A 16,411-nucleotide genomic window follows, 5' to 3' on the forward strand; every position below is an offset into this window, starting at 1 on the left:
GATAATGATATTAACTGAATTCTCTTACCATATATAATACGTTCATCAAATACTTTTCACCGTCAGGCCATTCAGAAATACTTTTTTGCTTGCAGACTCCATTAAAAGTCTGATAAAAAAATCAAACACACTTAGGTTTTTTTTTTTTGCATCTGAGCTCATCATATGATAAGTTTGACATATGACTTATTTGATGCAATGAAATTCATACTGTACATTTTCAAATGTGGCTTTAGTGTTTGAGTACTGTTCGAAACCACTTTATAAGCGACAAGTTCAGGGCTTTCAAGTACTGCAGTAAATCCATTAATATAATGCCAAACACATGAGGACAAACTCACTGTGCTCGTGCTTGTCCTCTGCGTGAGTCAGTACAGTACTGAAATGGGTTGACTTTCAATGCTAGGACCACTGTGACCGAGCACAGTAAAATATAATCATCAGTCACGGTAAAGTAGAGACAGCATTAGCCTCCCTGGTAATTTCCCTTCAGTGAATGGCATGCTTTTAAGATTTTTATGCGTGATAATGGGCCACTGATTGCTTTTCTGTGACAGCACATGCAATTTTCCTCTTAGATGCACTTTTTCACTGTCCCTCGCTGGTTTGTGGACAAATGCAAATTGAATCATTTTGAAGCATTGGAAGTCTCACCGAGACACATCATAATACATTTTTACAGTACATGTACTCAGTCTCTGTTTGTACCTGGTCATGGTAAGTGCAATAAAAGCACATGATGCTTAGGGATGGAAGCCAAGTGTTTCAGTTAGATTCGAAGATATTAAAACTTCACTTAAAGGGGAAATATCATGAAATTCTAACTTTGTCCATGTTTAAGTGCTATAATTGGGTCTTCAGTGCTTCTATCAACCTAGAAAATGTGAAAAAGAGGTCATTGAAATTTGGCTCCCCTTGTGATGTCAAAAGGGGATCTTATTATAATAATACCGCCTCTCCATATGCACTATCCAACCACGGCACAGCCATTTAGTGCAGAGAGAAAGAGAGAGAAAAAAATAAATAATTGATCTGTGGGCTACAGTACTTTGAGTTAAAACTTCACATGTACTCTGGGGACACCAAAGACTTATGTTATATTAAAATAGTCTCATAATGTGTCGCCTTTAACTAACAATTCCCACCTGTATGCATTATATTAAAGCCTTATACAAGATATAAAACGAATCCAGAGTAACAGAGTAAAAGAAATGACTTTCAATGCTTTACATTTTATCAGTAAGTGCATTCCCTAATAATCAAACCCCTGACCTCACCATTTGTAGCACTATGCTATTGAGTCACATGGCAGGGGTGTTTAATTTGTGTTAAATGCTCAAAGTGGTTGAAACAGAAATTAATTACAAGTTGTCTGAAACCTTCTGAGGTGACAAACAGAAATTATAGTGCACAGCGCGATAAAGCTCATGAAGCATTTATGTAAAATGCAAATGAAATGCCTCTGATCTCATGAAAAAATGTGGAACATGTAAGCAAATTATAGTGTGCCAGAGATTAAAAAGAAATGGGTCATGCAGAGGTTTGATCATTTAATGTAAATGAGCCCAAATGTTGGATGAAGAAATGCCTGGGTCATGTTTTAAAATCAAAAGAAATACAAAGAAAAAGTAGTAAATTAGAAACAAAGATTTTTTTTGGTCCTTTTTGGGTTGCAGAGTAATAAAAAAGGATTACTATTAATAATATTTTAATAATAATAATTTCTTTACATTTGCGAGACACTTTTATCCTTACAGTGTAGGTGTGTTTCCTGGGTTCGAACCTATGACCTTTCACACTGCTTGCGCAATACTCTACCACGTTACAGTACATTAGATATAGTGTTGATAAAGAAATAGTCCACTTTCATACAAAAATCTTGATAATTTACTCACCCCCATGTCATCCAAGATGTTTATGTCTCTCTTTGTTCAGTCGAGAAGAAATAATAATTTTTTGCCGTGCATGGCGTACGCAAAACTATCGCTCCAATGTTTAAAAGTATGGAGAGAGTGGACCGTTCTGAAGTTGTTGTATGTGGAACGATACTAATTAATGTCTTTGTGTTAGTTTATTGTTTAAAATTGTCTGCAAGTGTGTGTTTTACAAGAGTTTGGTTCCAAAACGCAATAAATCCATTTTGCCTAATTTAGGTAAAAATCTTTTTTCTATACCAAGAAAGAGATAAGATGAAAACCACTATTTTCTGTTACAAACTTTTACATAGCATATTTAGGTTATAATAACATTATAAATTCAAATCCATAACTAGATTAAAATAAAAACTGATTATTTTATTCGCAAAATGCAACAAATCCATGACAAGTTTTTTTTTTAATGCTAAAAATCTATTGAATCAATATAGAAATGTGCATTCATCTTTGTCATGTTATATTCAATAAGTTGACTAGTGGTATACACTGATTCAAAAAATAAACATTAATGGCATTAATCAAAACACTTACTTTGTCATATTAAGAGCACTGTCATTGCTGCTGTCATCCTTGGGACATCGTTGCTGAACTTTTTTGACAGCGATCAGCTGTAAAATATTTTTGTCCTGCTCGATTTTCATTGACTTCGCATAATATAATGGAAAGTTTTTTCATAAGATCCTCTGGAATCAATGTGTTAGCATGACAGAAGCTTAATGCTGTCGGGAGAACAAGCGACAGACAGTATTTTTACTTCGCCCGAGTGCCTCTCGTGTAAATTATTCAATTTTGATGGCTTACATTTCTTCCCTGCCACAGAAAACCATCACAGGTTTATCAATGCTATCAAAAGTATTATAGTATTTAAATTATAGTAATTTATATGGTATATAAGTATATAAAGCACCACCATTATTGTTTACAATACATGTAATGGTGCACTGTAATTTGTTGAGTGGATTTATTGCATTCTGCAGAGAAAGAGGAGTGGCGTTTATTGCGTTTTGGGAAAAAAGTGAGAAAAGATGACGGAATAACACTTAATATCCGCAGTTTCCGGTTGTAGTAACTATGGCAACATAGTTGGACAAATGCAGAAGCGCTGGTTATATACAGCATCTAACACTCAGCTGTTGTGCCTCGCAAACAACATCTCCCATCGTTCCACTCTCCTTCATAACGTCATTAAGCTTGTGAAATAGCAACCTGGTAAAAATCCTACATATTGTGCCTATAATCTATTCTTCACTTTTATCTTTATGAAATATGTTATTCTGCTCATACAGATTCAAACTCTCTATCGATAAATTCATGATATCAAAGAACATCACTGCTCTTTTGTTATGTAAACGCATAGCTTTGTTTAGCATTATGCACTCCTGCGATATTTGAAGTGAAGGATGAAGTAACTTTAGAGCTGCTGGCGTTTTTGCCGTATAGGGCAAGGTCTGAAGGACATTGAAGATCAGTGTGTGAAATCTCTCTGTGTCTAAAGCGAATGTGGGTTTGCTGATGAAGCATCTTAGGACTTGAAACAGATGGCCCTTTCTAGTCAATGATAGGAGATAACTACTGTTTTCCTCAACACACTTCTTCATCCTCAGAGATAAGACTGCTTGAGCATAATTGATTAATTAATGCTACTTTACATACATTTCCATTTGCTTCAGCATTTACTCTGTGAACTATGTCTCACAATGTGGACTTGATGTACAGTTAGTTTAGTGTGCAAAACTTTTGACAGCAACTCAGAGTGTGTATTTATAGTAATGTCATTTTTTACACTTGAGGTTTGGTTGCAATTTAGATACAAAAATGCATTGTGTTCCTGATTCCTCTTTGCTATCCATCATTTAAAAGAGAGACAAGCATGCTACATTTAGTATTTCTGCACTACGTAGTACATAAAGTATGCAAAATTCTGTATGTATGGAATATATGTGACCTACTGTAATGCATTTTCTAAATGTACTACATGGTATACTGTTTCCCACAATGCAATGCAGTCAAGGTACAGAGGGACCAGTGTGTGTCTCGCGTCCTTTTTTTGTCTAAAATTAGAAGTCGAATCAATATTTCATTATACTTATTCATTTATTTGGTAAGTAGCTGTGACATGCGCGAGATAATATACAGTTGGTTGGTAATTATCGCAAAAAAAAACCTTCAGGGGTTATGTTACAAGCCTTTTTTTTCTTTTGTTTACTGTTATGTCAATCTGACTGGTCATTATCCTTTACGTAATGTGTACTGTTGCACATGCTATTTTTAAAAAGCGTGTAGGCAGTATTCGGTGTATACTACGAAGCAGGCAGCCAGAAGTACCCCGTTTCATTTTCTGCTCACCTCAAAGGTTTTCCCGTGATATATATGCAGTAGAATGAGTTCACTCCACTACACAGCAATGAAGCACCCTTGAACAAATGTTTGCACCGTGAAATGAATGACATTTTGGCTTGCTTGAACCAGTGCACTTTGCAATCAGTGGAATAAAATCACACATCTGATCGTCTGAGAGCGAATGTTAGCACACCGGAGGAAAAAGTAATAAGTTATCACGGACAAACTTCATAGCTTCCCTCGCATTACAGATAATGTATGTGTGTGTGTGTGTCCGTATGAGAACTGGCACGGAGAGAGAAGAGCTAAAAGCAGGCGGTCACAGAAACAGACATTTTTAAAACCGCCCACTATTCAGTTCATGGTGCATACTTACAGTAGGGCAAAGACTGTCTAACATCGATTCTGACAAGGGTAAATTATAAAAGAGTAAATATCAGGGCAGCACCGCTGCTAATGCATGCTTTGGTCAATGACAACAATAAACCGTGACAATAGCAATTCCTCCCACACCGAGAATCGTTGTTTTCTTTGTTGCTTTCAATTTAACAACTGCCAGTTAAGTACATACTAGTAAGTGCTTTTAATTGCAGCTCATACAATGATCAGGGAAAGCATCCAACTCAGTTGTATTTTTATTATAACCTTGTCTTATAGATGTCACCGTGGGAGTTTTTTGCATGGCAAATGCTCTTTTTTTCCTGCATGACCAGGGGAATCTCATTAGTATTTCTAGATATTCATGAAATAAACAGTTATGGGTAAAACAAATGTGAGTTCAGATATTCACTCACCTAAAGGATTATTAGAGGAACACCTGTTCAATTTCTCATTAAGGCAATGATCTAATCAACCAATCACATGGCAGTTGCTTCAATGCATTTAGTGATGTGTTCCTGGTCAAGACAATCTCCTGAGATCCAAACTGAATGTCAGAATGGGCAAGAAAGGTGATTTAAGCAATTTTGAGTGTGGCATGGTTGTTGGTGCCAGACGGGCCCGTGTGAGTATTTCACAATCTGCTCAGTTACTGGGATTTTCACACAGAACCATTTCTAGGGTGTAAAAAGGGAAAACATCCAGTATGCGGCAGTTCTGTGGGGAAAATGCTTTGTTGATGCTAGAGGTCAGAAGAGAATGGGCCAAATGATTTAAGCTGATACAACTTCACTGAAATAACCACTCGTTACAACCGAGGTATGAAGCAAAGCATTTGTGAAGCCACAACACGCACAACCTTGAGGCGGATGGGCTACAACAGCAGAAGACCCCACCCCATCTCCACTACAAATAGGAAAAAGAGGCTACAATTTGCACAAGCTCACCAAAATTGGACAGTTGAAGACTTGAAAAATGTCGCCTGGTCTGATGAGTCTCGATTTCTGTTGAGACATTCAGATGGTAGAGTCAGAATTTGGCGTAAACAGAATGAGAACATGGATCCATCATGCCTTGTTAGTGCACCTTAGTGCAAATTGGGCATCGTTTAAATCAACCCATCCTCACCCCATGTCGTCAATATTTGACGACACTTGACGATTCGTCAATATGTGACGGGGAGGGTATACCTTTCGCCTCATTTTTTGACGAACTGGGGACTTCAATGCTGTTGCGTCCGTTGCATTCTCTTTCCTATTTTCTTGCCATTTTCGCGTCGGTTTAGGGTTAAAATTACATAATGACATCCCTACCCAAACCTAACTCTACCCCCAACGCCAGGTGACAACTGTTTAATTTCGCGTACACTGTTTAATTTTGCGTAATCTGACCCTGGGGCGACGCGAGAGTGGTGGGAAGGTGGGAAAGAGAATGCAACGGACGTAATAGTATTGAAGTCCCCAGTTCGTCAAAAAATGACGCGAAAGGTATACCCTCCCCGTCACATATTGACGAATGGTCAAGTGTCGTCAAATATTGACGACATGGGGTGAGGATGTGTTGTTTAAATGCCACGGCATACCTGAGCATTGTTTCTGACCATGTCCATCCCTTCAGCATGAAATACTCACATGGGCCCGTCTGGCACCAACAACCATGCCACGCTCAAAATTGCTTAAATCACCGTTCTTGCCCATTCTGACATTCAGTTTGGATCTCAGAAGATTGTCTTGACCAGGACCACACCCTTAAATGCACTGAAGCAACTGGCATGTAATTGGTTGATTAGATAATTGCCTTAATGAGAAATTGAACAGGTGTTCCTCTAATAATCCTTTAGGTGAGTGAATATCTGAACTCACATTTTTTTTTACCCATAACTGTTTATTTCATGAATATCTAGAAATACTAATGAGATTCCCCTGGTCATGCAGAAAAAAAGAGCATGTGCCGTGCAAAAAACTCCCATGTGACATCTATAAGACAAGGTTATAATAAAAATACAACTGAGTTGGATGCTTTCCTTGATCATTGTATGAGCCAGGGCCGGGTCTACAGGGGGGCTGGGGGGGGCATTGCCCCCCCAGATTTTCCTTCTGCCCCCCCAAAAATGTCCAGCCAACCTTAAAATAACGGAGTCTCTTTAAACAAAAAATATCTCCTTTAGGCAAGCGCTAGCGTTTACAGCTCCCGCCCACTATCGTCTGTTTAGCTTATTCAAGCCTTAGTAGTCTTTTTTTAGCAGTATTTAAGTCACAGGAAAAGTACTACTGTTCTCTATGACGGTAACTAAAAAATAAAACGCATCTTTAAAATATATATCAGAAACAATGCAATTTAGTATTACATAAACGTAATAACCCAACACATATTAAATGAAAACTTTTTTTTATAGTAAAACATGCCCAAAATAGCCCCTTATCCTTTCTTAGACTCACCTCATTATTTATTCATTCAAATACAACAGCCAATGGCAAGTCTCCGGCAGCATTTAATGTGTTTGTTTTAGACGTAGTTCTGTTTATTAAAATTAGAATATGCAGTTTGGTTGTGGCATACTATATAGTAGATATAAATGATATAAGATGGTTATACAGTAAATATACAGTATTGTAACAGCTGAGCATCGCGTGCAGTTTTAAAATCACATTTTAGCGGTTTTGTCATCGTCATTCGTCAGCTTATTCAGCTCGCGTTTGAGAAAAACTTCACACGCAAAAATCTACACACGCACAAATGTATGGAAATGTTGTGTGCTAGAATCACTATTGTGTGCTATGACTACTATTGATGTGGTCATGCAATTGTCATGAGACAGCTGATTTTACTGAACCCATAATGCACTCCCCCAAGTTTGAGATCTTAGTAAAATTGCTTTGGGCATATTACTGCAGCCTGTCATGTTTCAGATCACTGAATACCTACTGAAGACCGTCTTAATAAATGTTACAAAGATGCTTGCTGAATGACTTTGAAACATTTGCTGCAGAATGCTGTTAAATGTTGTCACATCGCCAACAGCCGTTACTGGCACTTGCCAACTCTCATTGACAATAAATCACTTTAGGTCACTTTGTCATTGCAAATCGCTTGCAGTGTAAATGCCCCTTAACAGTGAGCTGTACATTGATAAACAGTCTTGTTGGAGGTATTGTGACAGCTTCATCTAACTACTCACTGTGAGGGCAGATGGCACCTGCAACACCAAAGACACTTGATGGATGCCTCATAAAACACTAGTACACATGCTTCATATCTTTCCTCTTGTTTCAAAAAAAGTCCTAACCAATCATGCTAAAGTCATGGTTTCCCACAAACTGTGCTTTAAAAAATGCTTAGTTGTTTTATTCCGTTGTTGGGTAAAATATGGACAAACCCAACCGTTGGTCTGTTTAACCAAGAAAATGTCCATATTTGACCCAACCATGGGTTAATTAATTTTAACCCAATAGTGGGGTTTGTCCATTATGTTGGCTTGTTTTAACCGGGTGTGCATCATACATTTGAAAAGTGAAGCCTCTGGCTCTTTGATCACCCCCTGGTGGCTGGCTGCAGTACAAGTTATAAACCCCGCCCTATTCATTCAAACGAATGACACTTTGCTCTAAATAAAAAATATTTACACTTCCAATACAATTTCCGAAAGATTTTGGTCTTGGTCCTTTCATGTACTTGTTATCACCCTGATATGTTCAATTGTTCATTTTTGTGATAGGTTTTATTTTAGCTTGTAATTTAATGCTATAGAAATGGGGCGTCTCATTATGATTGGCGTGGTTGAATATGGGGCGGCAGAGCATTTGGACGGAAGTTTGATACTACGGCTCCGCCTATGGCTCCACGGACGATTCCTTCTGCGCATGCCCTGGCTCCAAACTGATGTTTTTACGTAACATGGCAGCGACCATGGTCGGACATTTTTAGCTTCAATTCAGTACAATGGAAGAAGACGACGTTGCGTTGTCCATATTTTTTTTACAATCTATGGTTTTAACCCATGGTTGGGTCAAATATGGACAAACATCTCAGGTTACACATGTAACCATGGTTCCCTGAAAAGGGAACGAGATGCTGTGTCGCCAAAGTGACACTTTGGGAACACCACCTCAACGATGCAGCCTGAGTTCCCTTGTATGGGAACCCAGCTGTTGGGTTAATTAAATCTATGCTGGGTTGCTGTTACCATACAGCAGGTTTATTTATAACCCAACGGTTGGGTTTTGTGTATATTTGACTCAACCATGGGTTAAAACAACCTGATCCCACGAATTTCCGTGGCATAGTCACAAAATTTTTTGCTCATTTTTCCGTGGCATTCTCACGGATCTCCGCATTTTTCCGTGGCCCTGCTACGGACTGTCTTTTTCCGTGGCATTCTCACGGATTGGTTACTCAACTGCTTTTTCCTATTTTCGTGCCATTTTCGCTTCGGTTTAGGGTTAGATTTACATGAAATGACATCCTTACCCAAACCCAACTCTAACCCCAACGCCAGGCGACAATTGTTTAAAGTTTAGAAAATATAAAAGAATAAAGCAGAAAAAATAGTATAAACCATAACGCAAACACCAAATCTAACCCTAAACCGAAGCGAAAATGGTTTAAAAATAGGAAAAAGCAGTTGAGTAACCAATCCGTGAGAATGCCACGGCAAAAGACAGCCCGTAGCAGGGCCACGGAAAAATGCGGAGATCCATGAGAATGCCACGGAAAAATGAGCAAAAAATTCCGTGACTATCCCACGGAACTTTGTGAGATCATGTTGGTTAAAAATAAAACAACCCAACATGTTTTAAGAGTGTACTATGAAATGTATTGTAAGAGCTGTATGTAGCTTTAAGTTTTATGCCAGTGTACCCTTTTGAAATCCACATAGTATCACTAAGATGATCAAGTTTGGAAAAAGTTCAACTATCTTGCCAAGAATAATTTCTTTTAATTCTCAGCATGAACATGAAAATATATTGAAGTAACACGTGTGTACTGTATGTATAGGCATGGCAGTGTGGAGGAAGCGTGGAGGTGTTGCCCTGTGCTCGTATCGCTCATATCGAGCGTGCCCACAAACCCTACACGGAGGATCTTACTGCCCATGTGCGCAGAAATGCTCTGAGGATGGCCGAAGTGTGGATGGATGAATTTAAGAGCCACGTCTACATGGCCTGGAATATTCCACAGGAGGTGAGGATCTATGCTTACATTTTAAATGTACTTTTTTGCATTTGGTAGACGCTTTTATACAAAGCAGGGTTCCCACGGGACCTTGAAATCCTTGAAAGTTTGTGAATCTGAGGGGAAAAATTCAAGGCCCTGGGAATTTTTTGAAAATGTACATACGTAGATACAGGTCATTGAAAGTGCTTGAATCTATTTTATGCAAGAAGTTTTCTGGAAAACAAATCCATATTATTTTCTGTGTATTTTTATATCATAAAAATTCTAGATATGCTATATCTTCTGTATGCGAATGTTGATTCATACCAAAATGCTTTTTTGCATAGTTGTGTTTGACACATGAAAACGTCTCGGGTTACGTATGTAACTGTTGTTCCCTGAGAAGGGAACGAGACGCTGCGTCTTCCTTGCCATACTTCCTGCGTCCCTGTAACGTCGTCTTTGTAAATATTTCAGATAGCAATATACTTCTTGGCTTCTGCCTCACACTGTCTTTGTCGTTAAGCCTCACCATTGGTTGAATTTGATATACACATTCAGACGCACTTACCACTGAAGGCGTCCCCAAAGTGTCACCGCAGTGGCGCAGCGCAAGTTCCCTCAAAAGGGAACTGTAACAATGTATTTTAAAAGGTAACACAATGTAACTTTGCTCTCACTTGAAATGTGTCGCCACATTTAGTCCTTAAATTTGAGGGTATTGTACATGGAAAGTCCTGAAAGGTCCTTGAAATTGAAGTTAGCTAAGGTGTGGGAATCTTGACGAAGGCACTTCAACGTGTAAACTTTATTACTAATACAATGCTCGACCAGTTGTGCTCCAGGGACACAAATGCTTACATTTACATTTAGTCATAGCAGATACTTTTATTACATTTTAAACAGATTCTTTGTTCAGTTTTGTTTATTCAGTTTTGCTTAATTTTGCTTTACATTTACATGCATTTGGCAGATACTTTTATTTTTAAACTTTATAGTGGCAGATTCCCCTGCATGAACCTTTGGTAAGATACCTCTTTCCTAAAATATATATCCATATTTTGTATAAAGAAACATTTAAACTGTGCTGGATAAATAGTAATTGTGATATTTTAAAGACTGCAAATTGTTAACAAACATAAAAAGACAGCAGATATTATAAAGACAGCTAATTCAATTCAATATTTGGCAACACAGTAGACACATTTTCTTTTGTCTTCTTCTCTTGTAATTTTCTGAGGAGCCCTTAGAACCTTCTTGGAGACCTTGCTAATCTTTATGGCATTAGTGTTGCTGAGGCCAGCTGAAGGGTACAATTTTGTAAAAATTGCCAAGCTGGCTAGCACCTTGTTGAGAAGTTGTGTTTTGAGATCTCCAACCAAGGTTGTCATGCTGGAGAAACATACAGTATAGAGCTGGCCGAGTGTACCTGAGTTATCGCTCGATCCCTTGACACCCAACCATGAGCTACCACCGTGGCTCTTATGTGACACTCATGATGCCCAGGTCCCATGATGCCCAGTGCAGAAGAATAAACAAATAAATCAAAGTTTCTGGTGACTCGCTATATCTGATTTAACAGAATGAAGACGGATCACCTGGAGGCAGCTGTGGCCGGTCACCGTACATGTTATTTACTTATTATTTACTGATGCATATGACAGTATGAGCAGTTTTACGACGGTGACCGAACCATATGATGAATGGCCTCGCACGCATCGATACCTATAAAGTTGTTGCTTAAAGTTGCTTTAATAGCATAGTCTCAGATCCTCTGAAAGTACTGGTTTCTGTTGTGGAAAATGAAAATGCTATTACGGTTTTCTCTCAAGCTCTTGTTAACCGTACAGTCATGCACAGCATGAGGATATGCAAAACAGATCTGATTACAAAGGCAGTAGAAAAGTGATTTTGAATGCATGGAGAAATACAGCTGTTATTGTTACTGTCTATTAAACAACCATTACCTCATTTATAGTTCTCCAGCCCTTAGCTTCACTTCCAACCATATGTTACAGTGCTCCATTTGTTTAGAGAGCTTCGGCCCCCGTTCACGCATTCATCAGCTAGACGACAATTAAGATCGGAAGTAGAGGAGGGCGTCGTGAGATTGCGGCAGTTTTCCACGTCTTAGACGTAAGTTGATGAAGGGACAAAGTTGTGATTGTGGCGCGCCATCCAACACATGTTGAGTTCTTTCCTTACATGTGACTTCCAGTTGTATACAGATCCAGATACAGGTTGTAGGGCTGTCACGGTTATGAAATTTGTCTGACGATTAATTGACAAATAAATTGTGACGATTAATTGTCTGTTTTATTGCTTTGACATTTAATTCTCATACATTTTTTGTTTGTTCATGAAATAATTTTCACTCATTGTTATGATTATTAAATCTTTTGCAATGTTTAACTGGCAGTAAATATTAATACACTTAACATATTTAAAAGCAATTATTTAATGAATATTTCTTTGCAAAACTGAAAATTCTTCATAAGTAATAAACACAAAGTGTCTGAAAAATAACAGAAAATATAGATGCAATCGCATAAAAAATAAACTACAGAACATGCATTAAATAGTAGCCAATCCTATTAAGGTAGTTCATATTACTTGTCAAAGCTTTGCAGCATGTCTTTAAATGCTGTTTTTTTCACTGTATTTTGGCTTTGCAATGTATCACATTACACTGTCAGTTAAGGATACGGTCTCGGTTTATACAGGCGCTTCAGCTCCCCCTTGTGTTTTTAGAGAGATGTGCAATCATTGCGGTAATCTGAAATGATTGCGTTGAGGTCAAACAATTGGGTTGAGACGATTATTTAATCATTGTAACAGCCCTACTGCTATGTTATAATAAATCTGTACTGTAAAATGTACAAATACATTTTATTGCCGGTATACAGCGCTGTTCTTTTGCTTTGATGCATTTTTGGATACGGCTGATGCGTGAAAACATGCAAATAATTAATTATTTTTAACAATGATTGAGTTTATTGAATTTGGCAGTGTATCTGTTTCATTTATGTTAAATTTCCTAAAACTAATGGGAACATTTACAGCTAAATTGGATCTGTCTGTAGCACACACACACACACACACACACACACACACACACACACACACACACACACACACAGTTTCTCGCGGTGCACCTGTTTATTAGTAAATGATGACCCTTCTTATGGGCTGTTTAACATCCGTAATGTCTTTTTCAGTCTTCACATGGTGAAATGTAATTTTCCTGAATGCTCAACAAGTGAAATTGCCCATGATGAAACCTTGTCAGTCATCTGTGGATCACTGCAGGTCAGAGGCAGAAATGATATCCATTAAATCCAGAAAGATCATTTTCAATTTTCATTTTTTCATTTAAAGAAATAAAGGATTTCATTAAAAAAAAAAAAATGTTTCACCAGAGGTGTCATCCATACAAATAGCCAAACCTATAACACGGCTGATTGGAATGCTTGATTCTGATTGGCCAGTCGTGACACTTGCAGGTTGGTTATTACCAGATAACAACCGCTCAAAACTAATAACACACAGTAACCTGGATGGATTTACAAATGATTGAACTAAATAGTGTGTTCGTGACATTTGAACGTCTCGTCTTATCTTAAAAGCGAAATGCAAACAGGGTTTTAGTCATGGAAGGTCTGCATTTGTTAAAAATTGGTAAATAAAATATTTCAAATCAATATTTTTCTTAACATACTTATGAGGTAAATAGCTGTGCAACAAGCGGGATAATGTACAGGCATCAGGTTGTTATCGCGAAATAAGCCCCTCTTCGCGTGGGGTCCTAATCACACTGTCTGGGCTTATGTCTGCAATATATATGTATTTTAGCCTTTTATTTTGTTTTCCTTGAATGCATTATAGCCATAGTTCATTAACAATTGAAGAGTTTCATTGCAAAACGAGATAACCACCGTTTTTTTAATTTTTCAGAAATCTCGTTTTTTGGTTGTGCATTCCAATTAATTTCAATGCAACTGCAGTTGGTTTGTTTTGATTTAAACCTTCATAACTTAAAAAATACAGCTAAGTAGCACCATAAAACAAAATAATAACATGATAACATCATAATAAACATGTTTTGACAAAAAAATTTAAAAAATGGATTTATCTCGTTTTGCAACGAAACTCTTCAATTCAACTCTTATTAACTCATTCCCCACCATTGATGAGTTATCTCGTCATTTAAAAGAAAACATTTGCATAAAAAAACTTGTTCCTGATGAGTTATCTGTAATACCGTAATTATTATTATAAAAGTATTACTGAATGACCATGTTTCCCTCCATCATTTCCCCCTGAGAGGAGAGATATCTGCATTTTGGTTCTGCAAAAAAGTCCTCCGATGATGCAAAAATCGTCATATTACATCATCGGAGGACTTTTTTGCTAAAAATTTTGTATTTTTGAAGAACAATACCCATATTTAAGAGTTTATAGGCAGAGAAAAAATATAGATAGGATGAAAGTTTTTTCCCCCATTTTGTTTGTTTGTTTGTTTGTTTATTGTTTGTTTAAAAGCAGATGGTCTATTCTTTCATTTGATATATTTGTATGTTTATATATTTTTAGAAGAAAATTTTCCATTTTGTAAAATTCACAAAAAATGCTGGCGGGCAACTTTTCCAAAAAAAGGCTTGTGGGGAATGAGTTAAATGGAATTAGGATTTTCAATGTAAGTTCATCTGTATCTCTGCCACTTTATTTATGTGTGTGCTTGTGTGTCATCAGGACTCAGGGGTCGACATCGGTGACATCACAGAAAGGAAAGCATTGAGGAAAAGGCTGCAGTGTAAAACGTTTCGCTGGTATCTCGTGAACATTTATCCTGAGATGAGAATGTACACAGACACCATCGCATATGGAGTGGTGAGTATTTACTGGAGTATAATAAACCCCATTGTTGAAGTGAGAGTAAAAATAAATACGTTTAACATCAAATAAAGAGTGCGTCTGAAAACAGCTGCATGAGATGATCTAATCTTTTCTAGACTATGCTTATTGTTGGCTCCTAGACAATATTGCTCCCTCTTATTTGTAAGTTTTTTGTATGGTCTGTTAAGTTAATAATATAAATGCACAGCCACATAGGCAATGGTTTTGTAAGTGAAGTTGCCACGTTAGAAAAAAACTGCTTTCAGATGAGCTTCCAAAGCACCGTAACGTCAAGTTTAATGATCTCAAACAAATTCAAGTGACCTTTAGAGAAACTTAATTAATTTTTAGTGACTGCAATGCTTTCTTGACAAAAAAGGAGTCGAAAGATGAAAAAAGGGGACTGAGCGTGTTATTACCTGCAGCTACAGTATAATAAATTGACTGAGGAAATCGATGACTCTTCCTCATCCAATCAGAGTACTGTAGTTGTTGTATAATATTTGATATAATTATATGATTGATATACTTCATAATATTTCCCTTCTCTATCTTTGACTATGATAATTCATGCTGCCATGAGTGATAGAAAATGTAAATAAATATTTTTTAGTAATTCATCAATTTAAATTATATGAATCCATTTCCCCGCCAGCGTCTTTTTTTAAGTTAAGTTTTTTGTGATTTCACATAATGTCTTTCAGAAAGTTCTCTTCTATAAACATATAAACATACAATATATCAAATAAAAAACAGAACTTCTGCCTTCAAACAAGCAAACAAACAAAAATAAAAGGGAAAAGAACATGTCATCCTATTTGTTTTCTTTTTATCACCTCTCAAATATGAGTAGGTTTCTTAAAAAATACAAACATTTAAGCAAAAAGCTTAAAATAATAAGCTTAAAATAATAACTTTTCTGTAAATCATTTTTTAGAGGTCAGATTCAGAGCGATAATCAAAGAATAAATGGAGTTTTAACTGTTGATGCTTCACTTTTTATAAATTGGGTCAAAGTGCCACCTAGTGGATAGTAGCAGAATTATAGGTTACCGTAAAACTTGTCAGGAAAGCGTAATTGGCAGGGAAACCTTTTCTCTTAAAGAGTAAAGCCTTACTGTTTACATGAGTCGCGGTAGAGGCGGCAAAATTGAGCTATTCGCGCGTAGTTGGACGCTTGAACATTTGAGTTCATTCGTTTCATGCCCGCGTGTGAAATTGTAGTCATTCAAGAAATTTACGCGGAAATTCGCATCATGGGAGGTGCTTCTGCTCCGCTGAGACTCCGCTCGCTTCCTGTAATCACGTCACTACTACAGCAAGGTCCTGATTGGTTAACGTGTCGCGGAAATCCATCGAAGTTCCGATTTTTCAACTCGCGCGTTTCCCGCGGCAACGCTCAATTCGCGTGCAACTCGCCATCCGCTCCGCACCTTCAACGCCGCGTTTACCGCGTGTACCGTGCCGCAGGATGCCTAAATCGCGTCTTTGCACTGACTAACATGAAAATTGCCGCCTCTACCGCGACTGGTGTAAACACAGCATTAATTCTAATTAGTTCTGCATAATTAAGGGCGTGGCCACTTGAGTGACGGGTGAACTGCCACTGCTGTCACTACAGTCGAGCTAAGCGGTTGTGGTTTCGGCACCAGCCACCTCAGCTTCACCCACGTCTTGCATCTATACCCATTCTTTGTTATTCATGATTA

The 16,411-nt window shown here is 37.6% G+C and overlaps 1 protein-coding gene across 1 annotated transcript in view; it reads left to right on the top strand.

The window, feature by feature from the left end:
* Positions 1-16,411, top strand: part of galnt18b (UDP-N-acetyl-alpha-D-galactosamine:polypeptide N-acetylgalactosaminyltransferase 18b) — a 137,833-nt gene that overhangs the window by 91,102 nt on the left and 30,320 nt on the right. The window contains exons 7-8 of the mRNA XM_055213705.2: positions 9,648-9,833; positions 14,559-14,696. Coding sequence (XP_055069680.1) covers positions 9,648-9,833; positions 14,559-14,696 — 324 coding nt within the window. The remainder of the gene's footprint in view (positions 1-9,647; positions 9,834-14,558; positions 14,697-16,411) is intronic.

This window comes from Misgurnus anguillicaudatus, chromosome 21 (assembly GCF_027580225.2).
Source record: "Misgurnus anguillicaudatus chromosome 21, ASM2758022v2, whole genome shotgun sequence".
NCBI classification, from domain to species: Eukaryota; Metazoa; Chordata; class Actinopteri; order Cypriniformes; family Cobitidae; genus Misgurnus; species Misgurnus anguillicaudatus.